At 35.9% G+C, this 23,365-nt stretch overlaps 1 protein-coding gene across 1 annotated transcript; it reads left to right on the forward strand.

The window, feature by feature from the left end:
* Positions 1-814: 814 nt before the first annotated feature.
* On the forward strand, positions 815-23,362 carry LOC130219934 (ras-related protein Rab-8B-like). Its single transcript, XM_056452444.1, has 7 exons — positions 815-1,037; positions 8,939-8,999; positions 11,043-11,103; positions 13,118-13,195; positions 15,035-15,124; positions 15,285-15,401; positions 19,006-23,362. The coding sequence occupies exons 1-7, from the start codon at positions 914-916 to the stop codon at positions 19,096-19,098; spliced, it is 624 nt and encodes a 207-aa protein (XP_056308419.1). The 5' UTR covers positions 815-913; the 3' UTR covers positions 19,099-23,362.
* The last annotated feature ends 3 nt before the right edge of the window (positions 23,363-23,365 follow it).

Here is a 23,365-nt window from a genome sequence, read left to right on the forward strand (position 1 = left end):
TTGATATATGGGCCATGTGAGTCTGGTCTATCTTGACCCATAAAAAACTCATTTATATTATTTTCAAATAAAAATAAAAAATTCTACCTATCAGGTCGCTTCGAGGAAAGGCACGCCCATAGCACGCCTAAAGTGCAATGATTCATGGGTTTATCAATTTCATTGCAGTCGTGACACACCAACATATCTGGCCCAGTTCAGGCTCAGTTATGGGTTATTAACTTGGCTAAGACTTGGCCCAGATTTGGTCCATGTTTGGCTCTTGTCTGGAAGCACAGACTTGGTCCAGTCATGTACCGTAATTCACTGCGGCATGTGGGCCAAGCAAAAGCTGATTGTGTGGGCCTGAGCTGGGCCAGAGATATTTTGCTATGTGGGTATAGAGCTCTGGTAAGTCTTTAGTATGAAAAATATTAACATTTTCATTCAAGAATGATATCAATAAAAGTGTAATATAGCTTTTTCACCTTAAAATGTGTCCAGTTTAGTTATTTAAAGAAAAAAATATTAACTCTCATTCATTCACAATAGACATAGCTACATTTATATACCAAAAATCTTGTCAGGTGTATTTATACTCTTAAAATACTAGTAATTTTATTTTGTCAGCCATTCAAACCACATGGCTCTACTAAAATTTCCATAATTAAAATTACTAAAACAATAAGTATCCTACAATCACTCGTCTTTGACCCACAGTAAACTATTATGAGTGTTTATCAGTATAAAATGCACGCTTTAACCAACAGGCGCTGTCCTCCTAGAAACTACCTTGACCAATCAGGCACGGATATGCGCTGACGTCACACCACGAGGCCCCGCCTCTCCCGCTCGCGACCGTATGATTTCATGTCAAAGCATGAACAAGGGAAGCTGCACGCTGTCACTGAAGACGGAAATACCGGTTTAATAAATGGCGAAAACTTACGATTACCTGTTCAAGCTGTTGCTGATCGGAGACAGCGGAGTGGGGAAAACATGCCTGCTGTTCAGATTCAGCGAGGACGCCTTTAACACCACCTTCATCTCCACTATCGGTCAGTCATTTCACCGGCTCTCGGTCCCGTTATCTGCTGCGGGACAATAGTTAGTGGTCAGATATACTGCAGGACTGTCATTAAAAAACAAATAAATACAATTAAGTCACATTTACGCTGATGAAATGGGTTTGAAAAGCACCTGTGGGCTTTTGTCAAATAAAATATGTGATTTAATTTGAAAACATCTGGATTTATTTAATGTAAAGGCCTGTGAGAAGGTAACAGTCAGATACTAGAGAATGTACTGAACGCTAATTACTTATATATATATATATATATATATATATATATATATATATATATATATATATATATATATATATATATGTCTAATATATATATATATATATATATATATATATATATATATATATATATATATATATATATATATATCTAATATATAATACAGGGATGATATAAATGATAATATCCATTTTTATTTGTTTGTATATCAGAATTAATATACAAAATCTATATTAACAAAACCTATAATATATAATTACGTTTATTTAAGTCAGTATTGATGTAAATACCTCTAGTAGTAACATATATAAATTGACAGAAACCTGTAGATGGAAAATAGATAATAAAAAAGTATAATTAATAGTGTAATGCTGTATAATAGGATACTAATGTGAATATATGAATATTTATTGATTTAAATAGTATATAAATCAGTATTAATTTAAAATGTGCTAACAAATAACAACAAACATTGTTACACAGATGGATCTCTTACAAATATAGATAGATATATAGATAGATATGAACGTGCACATACACACTCACAAATATAGATACCATCATCTTTGGGAAGGTGTGTGATATTTTGCTGACCGCAGTTAAATCTACTTTTAACCTGTCAAATGAGTTCATACTTGAGTCCAGAAGAGACTCATAATCTCGCTTTATCGAGTTCTGTGTGCATTTTATGTTGATTCTGATGGACTCGAGTCACTCAATGTGCTCCTGTTAGATGCTCGCATGTTCAGCTATAAAATCACGGCCTGGTGTGCTTCACCATGTGATGAGAGTTATTAATATAGTATATTTAATAATGAAAATTCACTCACTTGTATCAAACCTGTTTGAGTTTCTTTCTTCTTTTGAAACAAACAAAAGCAGATATTTTATAGAATGTTGGAAATCCGTAGCCTTTTACTTTTGTTTTCTTACTATGGATGCCAATGGCTACCAACATTCTTCTAAATATCTTCTTTTATGTTGAACAGAAAAGAAACCCATATTGTTGAGGGTGAGTAAATAGTAACTAAAGTATAATTTTTTTGAAGATGCCATAAATTATTACTGATAGTTTATTACACCATGCATACATACGCTTGTTTGTAGCATTTAAGTTTTTAATTTGCAATTCACAAAATATTTAGTGCTAATTTTGTCATCATAAATGCTTTGTAATATCTTTATTTCTCAATCTGCTATAATTATGTCAAAATACTGTGTAAACGAATGATTTTTTTGCAGTGTGTGTGTGTGTGTGTGTGTGTGCGTGCTTGTGTGTGTGTGTTCCGTGTGTTCCTCACATTATGGTGACCAAATGTCCCCACAAGTATAGCAATACCAGTCATTTATTTTACTTTTCACGGCAGAAAAGAAACCCTACTCATTTTTGAGTAAACTACAGTATCTATCTGTTTAAGATGCTGTAAACTAGTACTGATTATCACATTGTGCGGCACGAAGAAACTAGTTTGTAGAATTCAAGTTTATATTTGCAATTCGCTAAATAATTAGCAGCATTTTTGTCATCATAAAATGCTTTTAAATATCTTTATTTCCTAATCTGAAATGTATTTTGGTCAAAATACTGTGTGAAAGAATGATTTTTTAAGTGTATTCTGCAATACACTGTTTAATACAATAAACACAGTTTAATAATTTAATATTTTTTTGTATTCTTGACATTGTAGAGACCAAATGTCCCCATACGTATAGCAATACCAGTCATTTTTTAACTTTTGATGACAGAAAAGAAAGAAACCCATATTGTTTCAGTACCACTTGAGGGTGAGTAACTAGTAACTGACTCAACCCCCTCAAATGAGTCATTTTTGAGTAAAGGCCAGTATCTATCTTTTTAAGATGCCATAAGATAGTACTGATTATCACATTATGTGATACGAAGAAACTTGTTTGTTTTTATTTGCAATTCACAAAATAATTAGCAGCATTTTTGTCATCATAAAATGCTTTTAAATATCTTTATTTCCTAATCTGATATGTATTTTTGTCAAAATACTGTGTAAAAGAAGGATTTTTTACAGTTTGCCTGTGTACTTTGTATTCCTGACCAAATGTCCCCATAAGTATAGCAATACCAGTATTTTTTTTTACTTTTGACGACAGAAAAGAAAGAAACCCATATTGTTTCGGTACCACTTAAGAGTGAGTAACTAGTGAGTGATTCACAATCAAGTGAGTAATTTTTGAGTAAATTACAGTATTAATCTGTATAAGATGCCATAAACTACTGATTATCGCATTATGTGATACGAAGAAACTTGTTTGTAGCAGTTTTTATTTGCAATTCACAAAATAATTAGTGTAATTAGCATTTCTATCATCATAAAATGCTTTTAAATATCTTTATTTCTTAATCTGACACCTATCTTTGTCAAAATACTGTGTAAAAGAATGATTTTTTTGTAGTTTGTGTGTTCTTTGTATTCCCGACATTGTGGAGACCAAATGTCCCCGCAAGTATAGCAATACAAGTGATTTGTCCTACTTTTGACGACAGAAAAGAAACCCTACTCATTTTTGAGTAAACGACAGTATCTATCTGTTGAAGATGCCGTAAACTAGTACTGATTATCACATTATGCGGTACGAAGAAACTAGTTTGTAGCATTCAAGTTTTTATTTGCAAAATTCACAAAGTAGTGGCAGTTTTGTCATTATAAAATGCTTTTAAATATCTTTATTCTTTGATCTGCTACATATTTTTCTTAAAATATTGTATAAAAGAATGATTTTTTTGCAGTTTGCATGTCTGTACTTTGTATTCCTCACGTTGTGGAGACCAAATGTCCCCACAAGTATAGCAATACCAGTAATTTATTTAAAAACTTTTGACGACAGAAAAGAAACCCTACTCATTTTTGAGTAAACTACAGTATCTATCTGTTGAAGATGGCGTAAACTAGTACTGATTATCACATTATGCGGTACGAAAAAACTTGTCTGTAGCATTTAAGCTTTTATTTGCAATTCACAAAATAATTAGCGCCATTTTTGTCATCATAACATGTCATAAAAGCTATTAAATATCTTTATTTCTTAATCTGATAGTTATTTATGTCAAAATACTGTGTAAAAGAATGATTTTTTGTGCAGTTTGCCTGTGTACTTTGTATTCCTGACATTGTGGAGACCAAATGTCCCCACAATTATAGCAATACCAGTACATTTTTTGACTTTTAAGGACATTTTTTGCTTCTTATGAAGAAAACGGCTCATAAACCACCCAGAATGACGTATTTTGAAAATGTAAATATGCAGATTGTTTCCGGTGAGCGTTGGGTTAAGGCTTAAACACTGAATATGCAGTCCACTCTACAGCACTGTTTCCCAACCCTGTTCCCAAAGGCACACCAACAGTACACATTTTCAACTTCTCCCTAATAAAACACACCAGAATCAACTCATCAGAACATAAGACGAGACTCCAAAACTAGATTGGGTCAGATCAGGGAGACGTCCAAAACATGTTGTGTTCGTGTGCCTCCAGGAACAGGGCTGGAAAACACTGCTCTACAGTATTAAAATACTTATTTGTATGGGAAGTCCCCATAGAGATAGCTGTACAAGTGTGTGTGTGAACAGCACAGTTGTCTTTGGTCTGCTGCACAGAGTGTTTAGTCATTTCCTTTGTCAGTTTTTCCATCTGATTAAAATGTGGCCGCCTCCTCTGCCTTTGTTTGCGACGCTCTCTCGCAGTGGCGTCTCCGAGCCTTGACTTTCTTTCAGACTTTTCTCGCATTCACTCTAGAAAAACTACTCATTTTTTTGGCCAAAAAAACAGCGGAGTGTGCATTTGGGATGTTTGAAATCGTCACAATCGCTCGGTATTTTGATGAAAACCCCAGGACGGAGAGCTGGGGAAAGTACGGTGTGTGTGTGGGGTCACAGCAGACGTGAGCGTGAACAGAGGCCTGCAGTGTTTCAGTCTCCATCACGCTCTCGTGATCTTCGCTCAACATTCCTCCGCCAATGCAGACCAGCGTTTGACTGGCATATCTGCGTTCCTGTGCCAGGACGTCCGTGACCCCAGTTGTAAAACACACTTTTTTTTTTTGTGTACTTCCTCACACTTCTGCCACTTCCTCTGAGTCTGCGGTCGAGATGTTGCTGAAATAAGGCCTGCGTTCAGTACGCATGAAATCAAAAGTAACCGTGTTGATTCAATTAGCTCACATTGCTAGTTTTGTGGTGAACAAGTCATCTGTGCATGTCATTAAGAAGAAAAACACAATCGTTTGCTCTTGTAATCTTTAACTGAAGTCTGAAAATGCACTTCCTGTTTGTTTTCAGTTTAATTCTCAGATTACGTCTATCTGAGGAACTGGGCGTGGCTAACATACTTAACCACGCCCCTCCAGTTGTCAGTTTTGACTACAAACAGAAATGGTGAGCAGGAGGAGTCTGTTAGGTTGTAATAACTCTCCCCAAACCCTTTCCCAGATCTTTCGGAATGAAATGGCTACTTTACTACATCCAATCAGCTCGCAGTAAAAAAAACAAGCCACGCCCACTGTTTTCTCATTCATACAATATTTCGTTTCTCTAGGAAATGCATCACAATACCAAAATAAAAACGGTCACAGCTTCCAGTCCATGCGGACTTTAAAGAAATACTGAAAATTCTGTCATCATTTAGTCACTGCTTCCAAAGCTATTCGAGTTTCTTTCTTCTGTTCAACACACAAGAATATATACTGAAAAGCAGCCATGTAATGAGAGTTATTAATATAGTATATTTAATAATGAAAATAATAAAAACAAAAAAGAAGATATTTTGAAGAATGTTGGAAATCCGTAGCCCGTCACTTTTGTTTTCTTACTATGGATGCCAATGGCTACCAACATTCTTCTAAATATCTTCTTTTACGTTGAACAGAAAAGAAACCCATATTGTTGAGGGTGAGTAAATAGTAACTAAAGTATAATTTTATAGAAGATGCCATAAATTAGTACTGATAGTTCATCACACCATGCATACATACGCTTGTTTGTAGCGTTTAAGTTTTTACTTTGCAATTCACAAAATATTTAGCGCTAATTTTGTCATCATAAATGCTTTTTAATATCTTTATTTCTCAATCTGCTATAATTTTTATGTCAAAATACTGTGTAAAATAATGTTTTTTTGCAGTGTGTGTGTGTGTTCCATGTGTTTCTCACATTATGGTGACCAAATGTCCCCACAAGTATAGCAATACCAGTCATTTATTTTACTTTTGACGACAGAAAAGAAACCCTACTCATTTTTGAGTAAACTACAGTATCTATCTGTTGAAGATGGCGTAAACTAGTACTGATTATCACATTATGCAGTACGAAGAAACTAGTTTGTAGAATTCAAGTGTTTATTTGCAATTCGCTAAATAATTAGCAGCCATTAACATCCACACACATTATTGTGTTCCTACTATGACTAACTCTGTTTCCATGCAAAAATGCGAGTTAAATTTATGCGCAAAATGACATTTTGTCTCCACAACGTGAGGAATACAAAGTACAGACATGCAAACTGCAAAAATAATCATTCTTTTACACAATATTTTAAGTAAAATATGCAGCAGATCAAAGAAAAAAGATATTTCGAAGCATTTTATGATGACAAAAAAAGACGTGCGAATAAAGCAGCGTTTCCATCCAAGTCAAAGACAACAAAATCGTCACTTCCTGATTAACTGGCGGCAAATACCAAAAGTAAAAACGCCAAGAAGCTCTTGTTTACCAGCGGGTGCACTCCAGTTGGGAGTTTTGTGTGACCAGAAAAATTTTGTTGGCAGATTTTTCACGCTGACCGACTGAAAGCTGCTTATTTCAGACATTACTGAAGTTTCACTACAATCGCTAACATTATGCACCTTTATCATGAGGGAAATCCAAATCTAGTGAGGCTTACGCTTCAAATAAGAGCCATTTTTTGATATATACAGCTGAAGTCAGAATTATTAGCCCCCGTTTATTCTTTCCCCCAATATCCGTTTAACGGAGAGCAGATTTTTTTCAGCACATTTCTAATCATAATAGTTTTAATAACTCATCTCTAATAACTGATTTATTTCTCTTTGCCATGATGACAGTAAATAATATTTGACTAGATATTCTTCAAGACACTTCTATACAGCTTAAAGTGACATTTAAAGGCTTAACTAGGTTAATTAGGTTAACTAGGCAGGTTAGGCAAGTTATTGTATAACAATGGTTTGTTCTGTAGACTATCGATAAAAATATAGCTTAAAGAAGCTAATAATATTGTCCTTAAAATTGGGTTTAAAAAATTTAATAACTTAAGTAAAAGACTTTTTCCAGAAGAAAAAATATTATCAGACATACTGTGAAAATTTCCTTGCTCTGTTAAAAATCATTTTGGGAAATATTTAAAAAAGGGGGGCTAATAATTCTGACCTCAACTGTACCTCATCGATGCAGTTCATAGTAAACACTAGTGTTTTAACCACATTATAGTAAAGTGTTTTATGCTATAAATGATATAGTATTCACAACACTGTTAATGAACGCTACAGCAACTGTATAGCATAGTAACGTGATAATCTGTAACAAATACTGTTGTATACTTTAGTTTTACTGTGGTGTAAGGTAGAATAATGTATATAGCTGTGGAAAACTGCAGTATTGGGTCATTTGTTTGCATTACTATAGTTGTCCTCTTGCCATAACACCAAAACAGATTAGTTCAAGTACTTTATTATGGTACGGGCTCAAAAAAACTACAGTGTTAAAAGTTGCTACAGTATTTTTTAACATAGATATACTATGTGTATAAATATATAACTGTTAAAGATCTGGACTATCTATCTATCTATCTATCTATCTATCTATCTATCTATCTATCTATACATATAGATATGTATATAGATATCTATCTATCTATCTATCTATCTATCTATCTATCTATCTATCTATCTATCTATCTATCTATCTATCTATCTATCTATCTATCTATCTATATATATATATATATATATATATATATATATATATATATATATATATATATATGTATATATATATATGTATATATGTATATGTATATATGTATATATATATATATATATATATATATATGTGTATATGTATATATATGTATATAGATATATATAGATCTATAGATATATATATCTATAGATATATAGATCTATATATATCTATAGATCTATATATCTATAGATATATATATATATCTATAGATATATATATATATATATATATATATATATATATATATATATATATATATATATATATATATATATAGATATCTATATATATATAGATATATATTTAACAACAGGAAACCACACCACAGAGCTGCTCATTTGACTAGTTACATTGACTGCAAGTCATCTTATTGGTTTCTACTGAATGGAACATTTAAATAAACTTGATTAGAGATGTCAGATGAGAATAGCCTTAACATTCATTGTTCTAGTACAGAACATTTATGTGAGGCAACCTGGGATACAAACAAGTCATTTTCCACTTAGGAGCAGGACAGAAAGCGAGCAGTTTAACCCCAGGAACTGGAAATGGCTCATTATACTTTAAGCAGCATCGATTGTACTGTTGATTGCATGCGGTGCTGCAGATCTGACAGAGCTTCTCCTTTTCTCTCTTCACAGGAATAGATTTCAAAATCAGAACCATTGAGCTGAACGGGAAGAAAATCAAGCTGCAGATATGGTGAGCTGCTTGTTTGTCACATAATTATGCGGCGCTAAGTTGCGTTGTATTTATCCGGTTATGTGATCATTTACACGTCCTCTTCAGAGATATGATATTCTGTGAGTGTGTTTAAAGAGATTATAATTTCCTGAACAGACTTATTAGAGTACAGAATGTCTTTTTGCATTTAAATGGTTTTGTTGCTTTTAATTGTATTATTTAATTACCTTTATTTAAACTAAAACAACCTTTATTTTTATTTCTATTAAAACTTTGTCCATGTAATTAAACATTTATGCAATCATACATGTCTAATTATTACATTTTGTAATAACTTGAAATGCAATTATTCAAATACGTTACATGACCATGAAACATAAGTTAAGATTTTTACCATATAATGACTTACATCGAATTGAAACGATCCAAAAATCAATAAATAAATGTAGGACGGTGCATGATTTCATCCACTGAGAACTGATTGGATTGTTGGAAGATGGGTGTTGCTAACAAAATGAAGGCAGATTGATGAATGGACGAAAGCAGAGCTGAAATGAGATACGTCCTGATAGCCCTGCCCTAAATTAATGATAGCCCTGCCCTAATTGACTGATAGCCCTGCCCTAAGTGACTGATATCTCCACCCTAAAAGACTGATAACCCCACCCTAATCGACTGATAGACCCGTCCTAAAAGACTGATAGCCCCGCCCTAATTGACTGATAACCCTACCCTTAAGGATGATAGCCTCGCCCCATTTACTGATAGTCTCGCCCCCTAAATGACTGATAACTGTGTACTAATCGACTAATAGCCCCGCCCTAATTGACTGATAACTCCGCCCTAAATGACTGATAACTCCGTATTAATCAACTAATAGCCCCGCCCTAAAGAACTGATAGCCCCGCCGTAAATGGCTGATAACCCTGCCCTAAATGACTAATATGCCCACTCTAATTGACTGATAGCCCCACTGCAATTGACTGATAGCCCCGTCCTAATTGACTGATAACCCGCCCTAATTGGCTGATATTCCCGTCATAAATGACTCATAACCCATCCTAATCGACTGGTATCCCCACCCTAAAAGACTAATAACTCCTCCCTGAAGGACTGATAGCTCCACCCTAATTGACTGATAACACTGCCCTAATTAACTGATAGCTTCGCCCTAAATGACTGATAACTCCGTACTAATCGACTAATAGCCCCGCCCTAAAGATATGATAGCCCTGCCCTAAATGTCCAATAACCCCGCCCTAATTGACTGACAACCCCACCCTAATTGACTGATAACCCCGCCCTAATTGGCTGATAGTCCCATCCTAATCGACTGATAGCTCTGCCCTAATTGACTGATAGCCCCGCTATTATTAACTGATAGCCCCGCCCTAATTGACTGATAGCCCCGCTATTATTAACTGATAGCCCCGCCCTAATTGACTGATAATTCTGCACATAATGACTAATAACCCCACCCTAAAAGACTAATAACCCCACCCTAAATGACTGATAACCCCACCCTAAAGGACTAATAGCCCTGCCTTAATTGAATGATAACCCCGCCCTAATCGACTGATAGCTCTGCTCTAATTGACTGATAGCCCCGCCCTAAAGATATGATAGCCCTGCCCTAAATGACTGATAATCCCGCCTTAATCGACTGATAGCACTTCCCTAAATGACTGATAACCCCGCCCTTAATGACTGATAGCTCCGTTCTAATTGACTGATATAGCCCCGCCCTAAAAAGGTTACTGCTTAAGTGTTGATATTTGTAATAGTCCTTGAGCACTGTCAGGAAATGACATCACACACAGGGGCTATCTACCAGTTATGATGCTTGTAACTGTATATGTATGAGAGATGAAGGACGAGGCGTGCGGACGGTAGTGTTATGAACCATCCACACGCTCCCTCCGTCTGCTCACTCTGCAGGATGTTTACATTCAGCGCTGGGAAATAATTCAGTGCAAACTCATGTCAAGAGCCCAATGACAAAGGAAGGAAGGATCGAGGCGAGGATGTGTACTTTCGTGTGACTCTTTGGTCATTTTACAGGGACACGGCAGGACAGGAGAGATTTCGGACGATCACCACGGCCTACTACAGAGGAGCTATGGTAAAAACAATACTGAATACTGCTCATTAAGCTTATGACGCCATCAGATTTTCTTGTTGAAGCTGTAATTTAACTCTACAGTTTAACAAAGTGACTTTTATTGACATTTTAGTAGTTTTAAATAATATAATGGGTATGAAATAATATACAGTTGAAGTCAGAATTATTAGCCCCCCTGAATTATTAGCCCCTGTTTATTTTTTTCCCCCAGTTTCTGTTTAACAGAGAGCAGATTTTTTTCAGCACATGTCTAATCATAATAGTTTTAATAACTCATTTCTAATAACGGATTTATTTTATCTTTGCCATGATGACAGTAAATTTGACTAGATATTCTTTAAGACACTTCTATACAGCTTAGTGACATTTAAAGGCTTAACTAGGTTAATTAGGTTAACTAGGCAGGTTAGGGTAATTAGGCAGGTTACTGTATAACGATGGTTTGTTCTGTAGACTAGTATAAACATACCTTTAAATATAGCTTAAAGGGGCTAATAATATTGTCCTTAAAATGGTTCATAAAAAATTAAAAACTTCTTTTATTCTAGCCAAAATAAAACAAATAAGACTTTCTCCAGAAGAAAAATTATTATCAGACATACTGTAAAAATTTCCTTGCTCTGTTAAACATAATTTGAGAAATAATTAAAAAAGAAAAAAATTATAATATTCAAAGGGGGGCTAATAATTCTGACTTCAACTGTGTATTATATATAAATAAATAAATATATATATATATATATATATATATATATATATATATATATATATATATATATATATATATATAAACATTTTCTCAAATATACGCATGCATGTATGCAATTTATATACATAAAAATATAAACATTACACACACATATTACATCAAAACAAACGTTTATTTTTGATGCGATTAATCATGATTCATCACTATCTTTTTCTCCTACCACTATGTAAATCATGAAATGACCAGCCAGAGTCCTGACCTAAACCTAATTGAAAATCAATAGAAAAATCATTACTATCAGGAAAGAAATCGGTACTCTCAGGAAAGAAATCATTACTATCAGCGCACTGTGGAAGATAAAACTAGTTTTTTTTTTTTGTTTGTTTGTTTAAAGATTTATTTTTGGCCTTTTGCCATTATTAAGTTGATAGGACAGTATTTTAGACAGGAAGTGAAGTGGGAGAGAGAGAGAAGGGGTAGGGATGGGAAATGTCTTCAAGCTGGGATTCGAACTCGGGATGCCCTGAAGTGCTACTGCACCATATGTCAGCGCGCTAACCACTAGGCTATTGCGCCGCCTAGGATTTTAAGTCTAGTTTATTTTGCAAAACGCTGCCTTACTAGTATGGTAGAGCCACAACTAAAATGACTTCAAAACCATCAAAATTAGAATATTTAAAAAAATAAATAAATAATAAAGGGTGTCACAGTGGTGCAGTGGGTAGTACGATCGCCTCACAGCAAGAAGGTCGCTGGTTCGAGCCTTGGCTGGGTCAGTTGGCATTTCTGTGTGGAGTTTGCATGTTCTCTCCATGTTAGCGCGGGTTTCCAATTTCCCCCACAGTCCAAACACATGCGCTATAGGTGAACTGGGTTAGCTAACTTGTCTGTAGTGTATGTGAGTGAATGAGTGCTTCCCAGTAATGAGTTGCAGCTGGAAGGGCATCCGCTGCGTAAAACATATGCTGGATAAGTTGTCGGTTCATTCCGCTGTGGCGACCCTTGATGAATAAAGGGACAAAGCCGAAGGAAAATGAATGATTGAATGAATGAAGTCACTTCTGTCAGCTGTGGAAGATAATCTTAGTTTATGCAGCAATCATTGCTGTTCTCCAAGGATTTTGGTTGAGGGGTCGAAGTTATTTTGTAAAACGCTGTTGTACTAGCATGGTGGAGCCACAACGAAAACTACTTACAAATTTGAACCATCGAAAATTAGATTATTTATAAAAATGTCAATAAAAAAAGTAGTAATTTTGATCTCCGCTGTATTTTAAAGTGTCGAATGAATGTTTATTTTTTCAGGGCATTATGTTGGTGTATGACATCACCAGCGAGAAGTCATTCGAGAACATTAAAAACTGGATACGCAATATTGAGGAGGTAACCGAAAATATCTGCATATTAACTGGAGTGATGAAGTCATTTTCCATTTCAAAACAGATCTTGATTTGATTAGTACACTGCATATCCAATGAAATTACAGGGACATTAATTATTAGTATTATTATACTGTAAAACCCAAGAGTCAACTTTACCGAATGAAATGAGTGTAGTTAACTCAATATTTACTGAAAAACTGTACAAAAGCACGCACATCCCTCTTAACTGGGTGCTCAGCCAAAAAACGCAGGAGGTGCAAATTATATTCAACAAAGGCGGCAACACCAAAGCTCCAAAGATGCAGATTTATTAAATTAAAACGGCTGACACAAAGTATACGACATTTCGAGCCACGCAGCTCTTCATCAGACTTTGTGTCAGCCTTTTTAATTGAATAATTCAGCCTTTGCTGAATATATAACTCTAAGGCCCGATTTCACAAACAGGGCTTAGATTAAGCCAGGACTAGTCCTTAGTTAAATTAAGCTTTAAGCCACATTTATAAAAATGGCCTTACTAAATGTATTACTAGTGTGTACCTGGAGACAAACAAAATGACACTGGCGTATTTTAAGACATCTCAGCGCAAGTTATTTTGAGTTGAGACAACTCAAACATGCAATTTAATCTTGACTAGCCTTAAACCTTGTTTGTGAAACGGGGGAAAATGTACTGGAAGTTAATTCTACTCATTTGAAAAGAGTTTTGAACTCAGTGTTGAAGGTATTGAGTTAATTAAATACCTCATTACTTCAACTCAAATGGAGTAAGTTCACAGTACTCATATAGATTAGCTTTTAACTCAAATGGTTTGTAGCAATTGGTTTCCTCAAACAGTTTGAGTTGCCTTAACTTATTGGGTTTTACAGTACTCAACTGGTTTGGGTTCTCTTCATTGATTGGGATTTACTGTGCTCGAATTGTTTAATTTACTCAAATGGATTAAGTTCACAGCACTCATTAGGATTAGTTGAACTTAAATGGTTTGTTGCTCGGTTTGAGTTACCTTAACTTTTTTGGGGTTTTGCAGTGTATTATTATTATTATTATCATTATTATTATTATTATTATTATTATCATTATTATTATTATTATCATTATTATTATTATTATTATTATTATCATTATTATTATTATTATTATTATTATTATTATTATTATCATTATTATTATCATTATTATTATTATTATCATTATTATTATCATTATTATTATTATTATCATTATTATCAATATTATTATTATCATTATTATTATCATTATTATTATTATTATCATTATTATTATTATTATTATTATTATCATTATTATTATTATTATTATTATTATTATTATCATTATTATTATCATTATTATTATTATTATCATTATTATCAATATTATTATTATCATTATTATTATCATTATTATTATTATTATTATTATTATTATTATTATTATTATTATCATTATTATTATCATTATTATTATTATTATCATTATTATCAATATTATTATTATCATTATTATTATTATTATTATTATTATTATTATTATTATTATTATTATTATCATTATCATTATTATTATTATTATTATTATTATTATTATAATATCTAATTTATTTCTCATTCATCTTGGCATAATGTATAACATAAACATGTTCAAAACACACTAGCAACATGCTAATTAGCAAAAGCTTATGCTAAAACATGTTAGCAAAGTGTTAACTCTGGTTAAAGGGTTAGTTCACCCAAAAATGAAAATTAAGTGATTAATTATTCACTCTTATGTTGTTCCAAATCAAGTATTATATTTAATTTATATAGTTTATTTATTCATATACTATTTCTATTTCAGCATGCATCGTCTGACGTAGAGAAGATGATCCTGGGGAATAAATGTGACATGAACGAACGGAGACAGGTGTCCAAAGAGAGAGGAGAGAAAGTAAGGCAGCTTTAAAGATGAATCGATGAATAAAGCCAATGATTTACAATCAACAACAGACAATAAATAGATGAGTGATACTGGATAAGATTACATGTCCTCATGTGAGCTACTAGCTTTTTGCTAATAACCGTTTTGTCATTTTCCACATGATCTTCAGCTGGCAATTGATTATGGGGTCAAGTTTCTGGAAACAAGTGCGAAAACCAGCATAAATGTTGAAGAGGCCTTCTTCACCCTCGCCAGAGACATTATGGCTCGACTCAACAGAAAAATGGTGAGTGTTTACATTACAGGGCTGTTACAAACATGCTAACATGAAACAGCTTGTTAAGTTATGTTAGCTGTGTGGTAAAACATGCTAACACATACAGTACCAGAGTTAACCATGATATTATTGTAGTAAAAGTTTAGTAACCATGTTTTTTTCTGGGACATTATCCATAACAATTTTATTAGCTGTTTAGGTTTTAAGTTAAACCGTGACCAAAGCATGGTTAATTCATTACCATGGTTTAACTATGCTATGTTGTTCCTTTTTTTGTTTTATGGTTAATATTTGTAAAGCATGCTCGAAATGTGACAAAATGCTATGCTAATTCATGCTATCGTTATAATAAAACATGCTAACAACATGTTAGCAACATGTTAAAACCATCCATGTACTTAACCTGTTACTAGCATGTTTCTAAAATGTTGAAGTACATACTAGCAACAATCATTGATGTTTGAGCAATGAGCTACTTATGCTAGGGACGTATGCTAGGGACATGCTAGCAACCTGTTACTTGATGATAGCAAAATGTTACATGCAAATCCATGACTCCAATGTGTTAAGACATTGTGAAACATTTGAACAACATAGTAATTCATTCTGGCATAAAGTATAAATTAGAACATGTTAAAAACATGCTAGCAAAATGCTAATTAACTAAAATGTTTATCTTAAAACATGCTAGCAAAATGCTAATTAACAAAAATGCATATCCTAAAACATGCTAGCAAAAATGCTAGTTAACAAAAATGCTTATCTTAAAACATGCTAGCAAAATGCTGAGTAACAAAAGTGCTTCTCTTAAAACATGCTAGCAAAATGCTAATTAACAAAAATGCTTGTCCTAAAACATGCTAGCAAAATGCTAATTAACAAAAATGCTTATCCTAAAACATGCTAGCAAAATGCTAATTAACAAAAATGCTTATCTTAAAACATGCTAGCAAAATGTTAATTAACAAAAATGCTTATCTTAAAACATGCTAGCAAAATGTTAATTAACTAAAATGCTTATCTTAAAACATGCTAGGAAAATGGTAATTCTTGTTAGTAAAAGTGTTAGTTCACCCAAAAATGAAAATTAAGTTATTAATTACTCACCCTCATGCCATTCCAAGTCCTTCGTTCATCTTCAGAACAAAGATTAAGATATTTTAGGTGAAATTGGAGAGCTCCCTCATCCTCCATGAACAATGACAGTCCTGACACGTTTAAAGTCCAGAAAGAAACTCAAAACAGACTATGGGCTGTATTTTAACGATCTAGGCACAAAGTCTAAAGCTCATGGCGCAAAAGTATTAAGGGCGTGTCCGAATCCGCTTTTACTATTTTAAGGATGGAGAAATACGAGTAAACTAAAGCTAATGATGCAGTATTCCACATTTGCTGTGAACTCAGCATTAAATCAATATTGTAATGGTAAATTATGGTAAGTCTGTGCTAAAACATGGCAGGAATGTAAAATCACTTTCCTTTCTCTCTCTCTCTCTCTCTCTCTCTCTCTCTCTCTCTCTCTCTTTTCTTTCTTGTAAATTGGTTAAACACACAAATAGAGGCAAATTGTCGCCACAAGACACAAGTTTTTCAGGAATGTAGGAATGTGCCGGGAATGTAAACATGGCAGGAATGTAAATCCTTCCTTTCTCCCTTTCACCTATCCTTTCTTCCATCCATCCTTTCTTCCTTCCATCAATCCATCCTTCATTCCATCCATCCTTTCTTCCATCTTTTCTTTCCATCCATACATCTTTCCTTCCATCTATCCTTTCTTCCCATCGATCCATCCTTCTATCCAACCCCCCATCTATCCTTCCTTTCTTCTTCCCATCCATGCATCCTTCCATCCTTTCTTCCTTTCTTCTTCCCATCCATCCTTTCTTCCTTCCATCCATCCACCCTTTCTGATTCCCATCCATCCATCCATCCATCCTTCAATACTCCCTTCCTTCCTTCTTTTCATCCATCCATCCATTCTTCCTTCCATCCTCTATTCCACCCACCCACCCATCCATCCATCCATCCATCCATCCATCCATTCTTCCTTCCATCCTCTCTTCCACCCACCCATCCATCCATCTATCGCTCCATCTATCCATCCATCCTTCATTCCATCCATCCATCCTTCCTTTCTTTTTTCTATCCATCCATCCATCCATCCATCCATCCTTTCTTCCATCTTTTCTTTCCATCCATACATCTTTCCTTCCATCTATCCTTTCTTCCCATTGATCCATCCTTCTATCCAACCCCCATCTATCCTTCCTTTCTTCTTTCCATCCATGCATCCTTCCATCCTTTCTTCCTTCTTCCCATCCATCCTTTCTTCCTTCCATCCATCCACCCTTTCTGATTCCCATCCATCCATCCTTCAATCCTCCCTTCCTTCCTTCTTTTCATCCATCCATCTATCCATCCATCCATTCTTTCTTCCATCCTCTCTTCCACCCACCCATCCATCCATTCTTCCTTCCACCCACCCATCCATCCATCCATCCATCCATCCATCCATCCATTCTTCCTTCCATCCTCTCTTCCACCCACCCATCCATCCATCTATCGCTCCATCTATCCATCCATCCTTCATTCCATCCATCCATCCTTCCTTTCTTTTTTCTATCAATCCATCCTTTCTTCCATCTTTTCTTTCCATCCATACATCTTTCCTTCCATCTATCCTTTCTTCCCATCGATCCATCCTTCTATCCAACCCCCATCTATCCTTCCTTTCTTCTTTCCATCCATGCATCCTTCCATCCTTTCTTCCTTCTTCCCATCCATCCTTTCTTCCTTCCATCCATCCACCCTTTCTGATTCCCATCCATCCATCCTTCAATCCTCCCTTTCTTCCTTCTTTTCATCCATCCATCTATCCATCCATCCATTCTTCCTTCCATCCTCTATTCCACCCACCCATCCATCCATCCATTCTTCCTTCCATCCTCTCTTCCACCCATCCATCCATCCATCCATCTATCGCTCCATCTATCCATCCATCCTTCATTCCATCCATCCTTCCTTTCTTTTTTCTATCCATCCATCCATCCATCAATCCTTCCTTTCTTCTATTCTCTCTTCCGTCCATCCATCCTTCCTTTTATCCATCCTTTCTTTCTCTCTTCCATCCATCCATCCTTCCATCCTTTCTTCCTTCTTCCCATCCATCCTTTCTTCCTTCCATCCATCCACCCTTTCTGATTCCCATCCATCCATCCTTCAATCCTCCCTTTCTTCCTTCTTTTCATCCATCCATCTATCCATCCATCCATTCTTCCTTCCATCCTCTATTCCACCCACCCATCCATCCATCCATCTATCCATCCATCCATTCTTCCTTCCATCCTCTCTTCCACCCACCCATCCATCCATCCATCGCTCCATCTATCCATCCATCCTTCATTCCATCCATCCTTCCTTTCTTTTTTCTATCCATCCATCCATCCATCAATCCTTCCTTTCTTCTATTCTCTCTTCCGTCCATCCATCCTTCCTTTTATCCATCCTTTCTTTCTCTCTTCCATCCATCCATCCATCCTTTCTTTCTTCCTTCCTACCATGTAAATTGGTTAAAGGAAGCAAACTGAAAGCGTCTTGTGTTTTTATCGGGCAGAATGATGGTGGTCAAGCTGACGGCGGCGGGCCGGTGAAGATTTCAGAGAAGCGCTCCAAAAAGCACAGCATCTTCAAATGTGCTCTGCTGTAAGAGTCCTGCAGCGAGGAGATTCACTCTGCCGCAGCCAGAAACGCTCCTGCTGGTGTAACAAATCACAGCAGCCCTGCAAAAGAGCCGCAAAACCAGGCTCCAGAACGGGCCAAGGCTCGCGTTTCCAAGCCCTCAACGTCAAGATGAAACCGAGGAGTGATACCGTTTCACTCGGTAGAGTCACAATAGGAGACCATTCCTTTGTTGTGTGTTGATCGTGTCGACAGGTAATGGATCAAATATGGTTTTGATGTTTCTTTTGCCAAATATTCTATATGGGCACAGCACACCCCGTCTTAAAACATTTGCTGCTGAAGGCTTCGATGTATCGCATACAGTGTTTCTCAATTAGTTTGTGTGTTTTATGGTCTTTTATACACTGTGTTACTCCACTGGTTTAAAAATGTAAGATAAGACGTGTAAAATGAAAAATGGCAGTGAGTTAAAAGCACTTTACATGTGTTTTCATTCAGGCACATGTCCATGTATAGCACAGATCGACATCAGGTAGTGCATGATGCATACCTGCCAACACTCCAGTGTTTCCCGGGAGTCTCCCGTATTTCAGGCCCATCTCCCGCCACCCTCCCATTTTGTTATTTCTTCCGGAAAGCTCCCGTAATATCAAAAATCCCCCCTGCCCCCTCAGAATTTTGGTACGGTCTGTGAAACCCCCGGGTCACCAACATTGGAATAGGATCTGATCGCAGAGGCCGCCCAAAACACGATTCAGCAGTTACTAACACCACAGTACACAGAACCCGGTTCTCAACAGTCTTATTCAGACACCTCACCCCCGAAACCCCCCTAGTCTCCCGGATTTTCAGGGACAAATGTTGCCAGGTATGTCATGATGGTCAGGTATCAAAAGGGAACAACACGTCTTACTAGGCAAAAATCACAGACACTCAAAGATGTGTGTGTCAGACTGCACGTCATGATTTTGCCAAGTACAATGTGATCCTGGATTAACATCTACGTTAATACTGGAACAGGGTCGCCGCTGGCCGGTACGGCCCCTATGACAACATTCTGATGGGGGCTGTTGTGGACAAGTGAAGAGCGGGGGTGGGATGGGAGGTTGAAAGGCTGTCATGGACAAAAGCGAAGAAGGGGGTAAGGTATCACAGATGAAATTGAAGACCTGGGAGGTGGGTATTGCAAATGAAATTGAAGAGCTAGGGTGGGGTTTCGGGTTTAATTGAGCACCCTAAAGGCTGATTTCTACTTTGTCGAGTGATCTGCGTGACCCACGGAGCCTGCCTTGCGCATAGTCGTGCATTTATACTTCTGCGCTCATCAGTGCTACTCAGCTGACCAATCACAGAGCTTGCGCTACATTTTTTGAGAGGCGGGCGTCAGCATCAGCCATGATGGTGAGGGCCAGTGCTTAATTTGAGCTGGATCCTGTTCCGGAAAATGTCTGATATTCGTGTTTTGCATTCTAGTATTAATTTTAATGGATCCGGCATTAATTTGTCTCATAATCAGTCTCATTGGTTGGGGATTGTTGTTTCGCGCGCAGTGATGAGCGAAAACAAATAATGCCATAGTGGCCTACCTAAATACTTGTATTTTCAAAATGGCAAAGAGGCAGTCACCCATATTTCCATTTTTTAAAACCACGAGTAAATCTGATAATGAGAATCATAAGAGATCCTGAGTAGATGAAACTGCACGAATGGATCAGGATAGCGGGAGAAAGAAGCAAAGCGATCTCAATTCAGCCAGAAAACATGACAGAAGATGTAACTGAGGGCTCTTCTTGAAGATTAGACTGAGTGAGTCAATTAATTATTTGTATTTCACTTGGCACATAATAGTGAACTGAATAGTGATTGTTCATACGATTTATCCTTGCAGCTAAATGTTTTTATTAACGATGACTGACCTATAACGTTATATCGCACACAAAATAATCGACCGTTCAGAAATGTGACGTTTTTTTTTGCGCGTCATGTTCCGGGAAAACTGAAATTGTGTGGCGGATGTCAGTCATAGTAGGTTTTACTTCCTGGTTTTGTTCCGGGAATTAATAAATTATTTACAAATTAAGCACTGGCGAGGGCTATGCAACTGCGTGAAGGTTGCGGCGGACCATATGTGTGCACTTTACGCAGAAGTATAAATCAGCCTTAATAGTTACTCTGGGGGCTTCAAAATGGCGTGGGCCCTTAGATTCATCCTAAAATAATTTTTGTTGGAAAATGTTATTCAAACCTATTCCCCACCCTTAAACCCAACCATAACTGTAACTTATTTCCAAAATCAGAGGGGAGTAATAGTTGGATAACAGTCATGTAGAAGTGCAGAAACCTAACCGTAAGCCTAGACATAAACGGTAAACATATCCCTGAATTCTGATTGGCTAATTTGAATGTTGTTCCAGGATCAACATAGATGTTAATCCAGGACCATGTCCTAGTGGGTGAAATCAGGTTGGCGGTGTCGGACTTGAGAACCAACAGTATTAAAGGGGTAGTTCATGCAAAAAAAGAAAATTTGTTCTTAATTTTGTGACCTTTAGATCTCTTTATTAATTATTTATTTGCTATTTTTTTAAGCTAAAATCATAATTCTTGGTGAATTTTTGTTTAAAAAAAACATATACAGGCAAAACAAAAGCAATTCCTATGGCTAATGATGATAGATTGTGGTTTTATGATCACAAGAAACTACACATAATTCATTCATTTTTCTTCGGCTCAGTCCCTTATTTATCAGGGGTCGCCACAGCGGAATGAACCGCCAACAATTTGCCAGAATTGTTTATGTTTTATGCAGTGGATGCCCTTCCAGCCGCAACCCAGTACTGGGAAACACTCATACACACTCATTCACACACACTCATACACTACGGCCAATTTAGTTCATCCAATTCACATACGTCTTTGGGCTTGTGTGGCAAACTGGAGCACCCGGAGGAAACCCACGCCAACACAGGGAGAACATGCAAACTCCACACAGAAATGCCAACTGACCCAGACAGAACTCGAACCAGCGACGTTCTTGCGGTAATGTGACAGTGCTAACCACTAAGCCACCGTGCCACAACTACGTAATTTACATTATTATTTCTAATCATCATTTCACATTTTTTTATATAAGCATATAAGATTTACTGAAGAAAAAGTAGTCACCTTGATTTTTTTATTTGTTTATTTTTTGGGTGTATGAACTGTCCCTTTTAGAAAATAAATCATGCCTTTGATGATTGGTCTTAGAGCTATAAAATAAGGGTCATATATGTAAATTAAATTCTGTCCAGCATTTGTGACTTGTGAATATATATTTTTTTCAACATGATGATCATTAACTGTTGGTATTAATCTCAGGCTGTTTGGCCCGTGTGAAGATGTGTCCTCTAACCCAGTGTTTCCCAACCCTGTTCCTGAAGGCACACCAACAGTACACGTTTTCAAGCTCTCCCTAATCCAACACACCTGAATCAACTCACCAGAACATTAGAAGAGACTCCAAAACCTGAAGTGAATGGGTGAGATAGGGGAGACCTCCAAAATATGTTCTGTTGGTGTGCCTCCAGGAACAGGGTTGGGAAACACTGCCATTGACGGAGCTTTTTTCAATTTCAATTTGATACGTCTTGCCTTTTCAGCTCTTTGTATATTTAGTTTGATTGAATATATCCAGTGCATTTTTAATATCTACATTCATTTTGTACAAGTAATTTTATTTACTGTTTACATTTTCTTTCTCACCGTAGGCTCTTAAAACAAATGTATAGTTGCCAAAAAAGTGTGTGTTGTTTGCTTGTACTGTCAATGTCGTCATTTCAGAGTGAATGCTACTGGTTAAACTGGTTATGTGAGACATTTCGGTCTCCAATTGAAACCGCACTAAAGACTTTGTGCAAAAAAAGTAGTACAGATTACAGCAATAAAAAAAATACTTCATCTACTTGTGCTAATACTGGGAACGTAATGCCTTGGATCTGTTTTTATGAATTTGTCATACTTTTAATGTGTCGATGATCAACATATCACTTCAGCGAATGTAGCATGACCACTGATATTCAGATGGGACCATTGTTATGCATGTGTTTTCTTTCATATCTGAGATTGTGCGACCGCTATTTGTGTTAATGGACATATAACCTGTTTCCTGAAGAAAAGCTACTGTGCGCTCATTTAAATGTGTTAAAAACTTAAAGAAATGTGAACGAGAATTTTAAGTGTGGCTTTATTAACTGTAGAATTTTATACAACATAGTAAAATACTTCATAAACCTTCATTTTTTCTTTCATGG

The sequence above is a fragment of the Danio aesculapii genome, chromosome 25 (assembly GCF_903798145.1).
Source record: "Danio aesculapii chromosome 25, fDanAes4.1, whole genome shotgun sequence".
NCBI classification, from domain to species: domain Eukaryota; kingdom Metazoa; phylum Chordata; class Actinopteri; order Cypriniformes; family Danionidae; genus Danio; species Danio aesculapii.

Coding starts and splice junctions, on each gene's coding strand:
- LOC130219934 (XM_056452444.1), top strand. CDS start 914: ATGGCGAAAACTTACGATTACCTGTTCAAGCTGTTGCTGATCGGAGAC. Junction 9,000..11,042: donor AAAATCAAGCTGCAGATATG/GTGAGCTGCTTG, acceptor GTCATTTTACAG/GGACACGGCAGGACAGGAGA. Junction 15,402..19,005: donor CTCGACTCAACAGAAAAATG/GTGAGTGTTTAC, acceptor TTTATCGGGCAG/AATGATGGTGGTCAAGCTGA.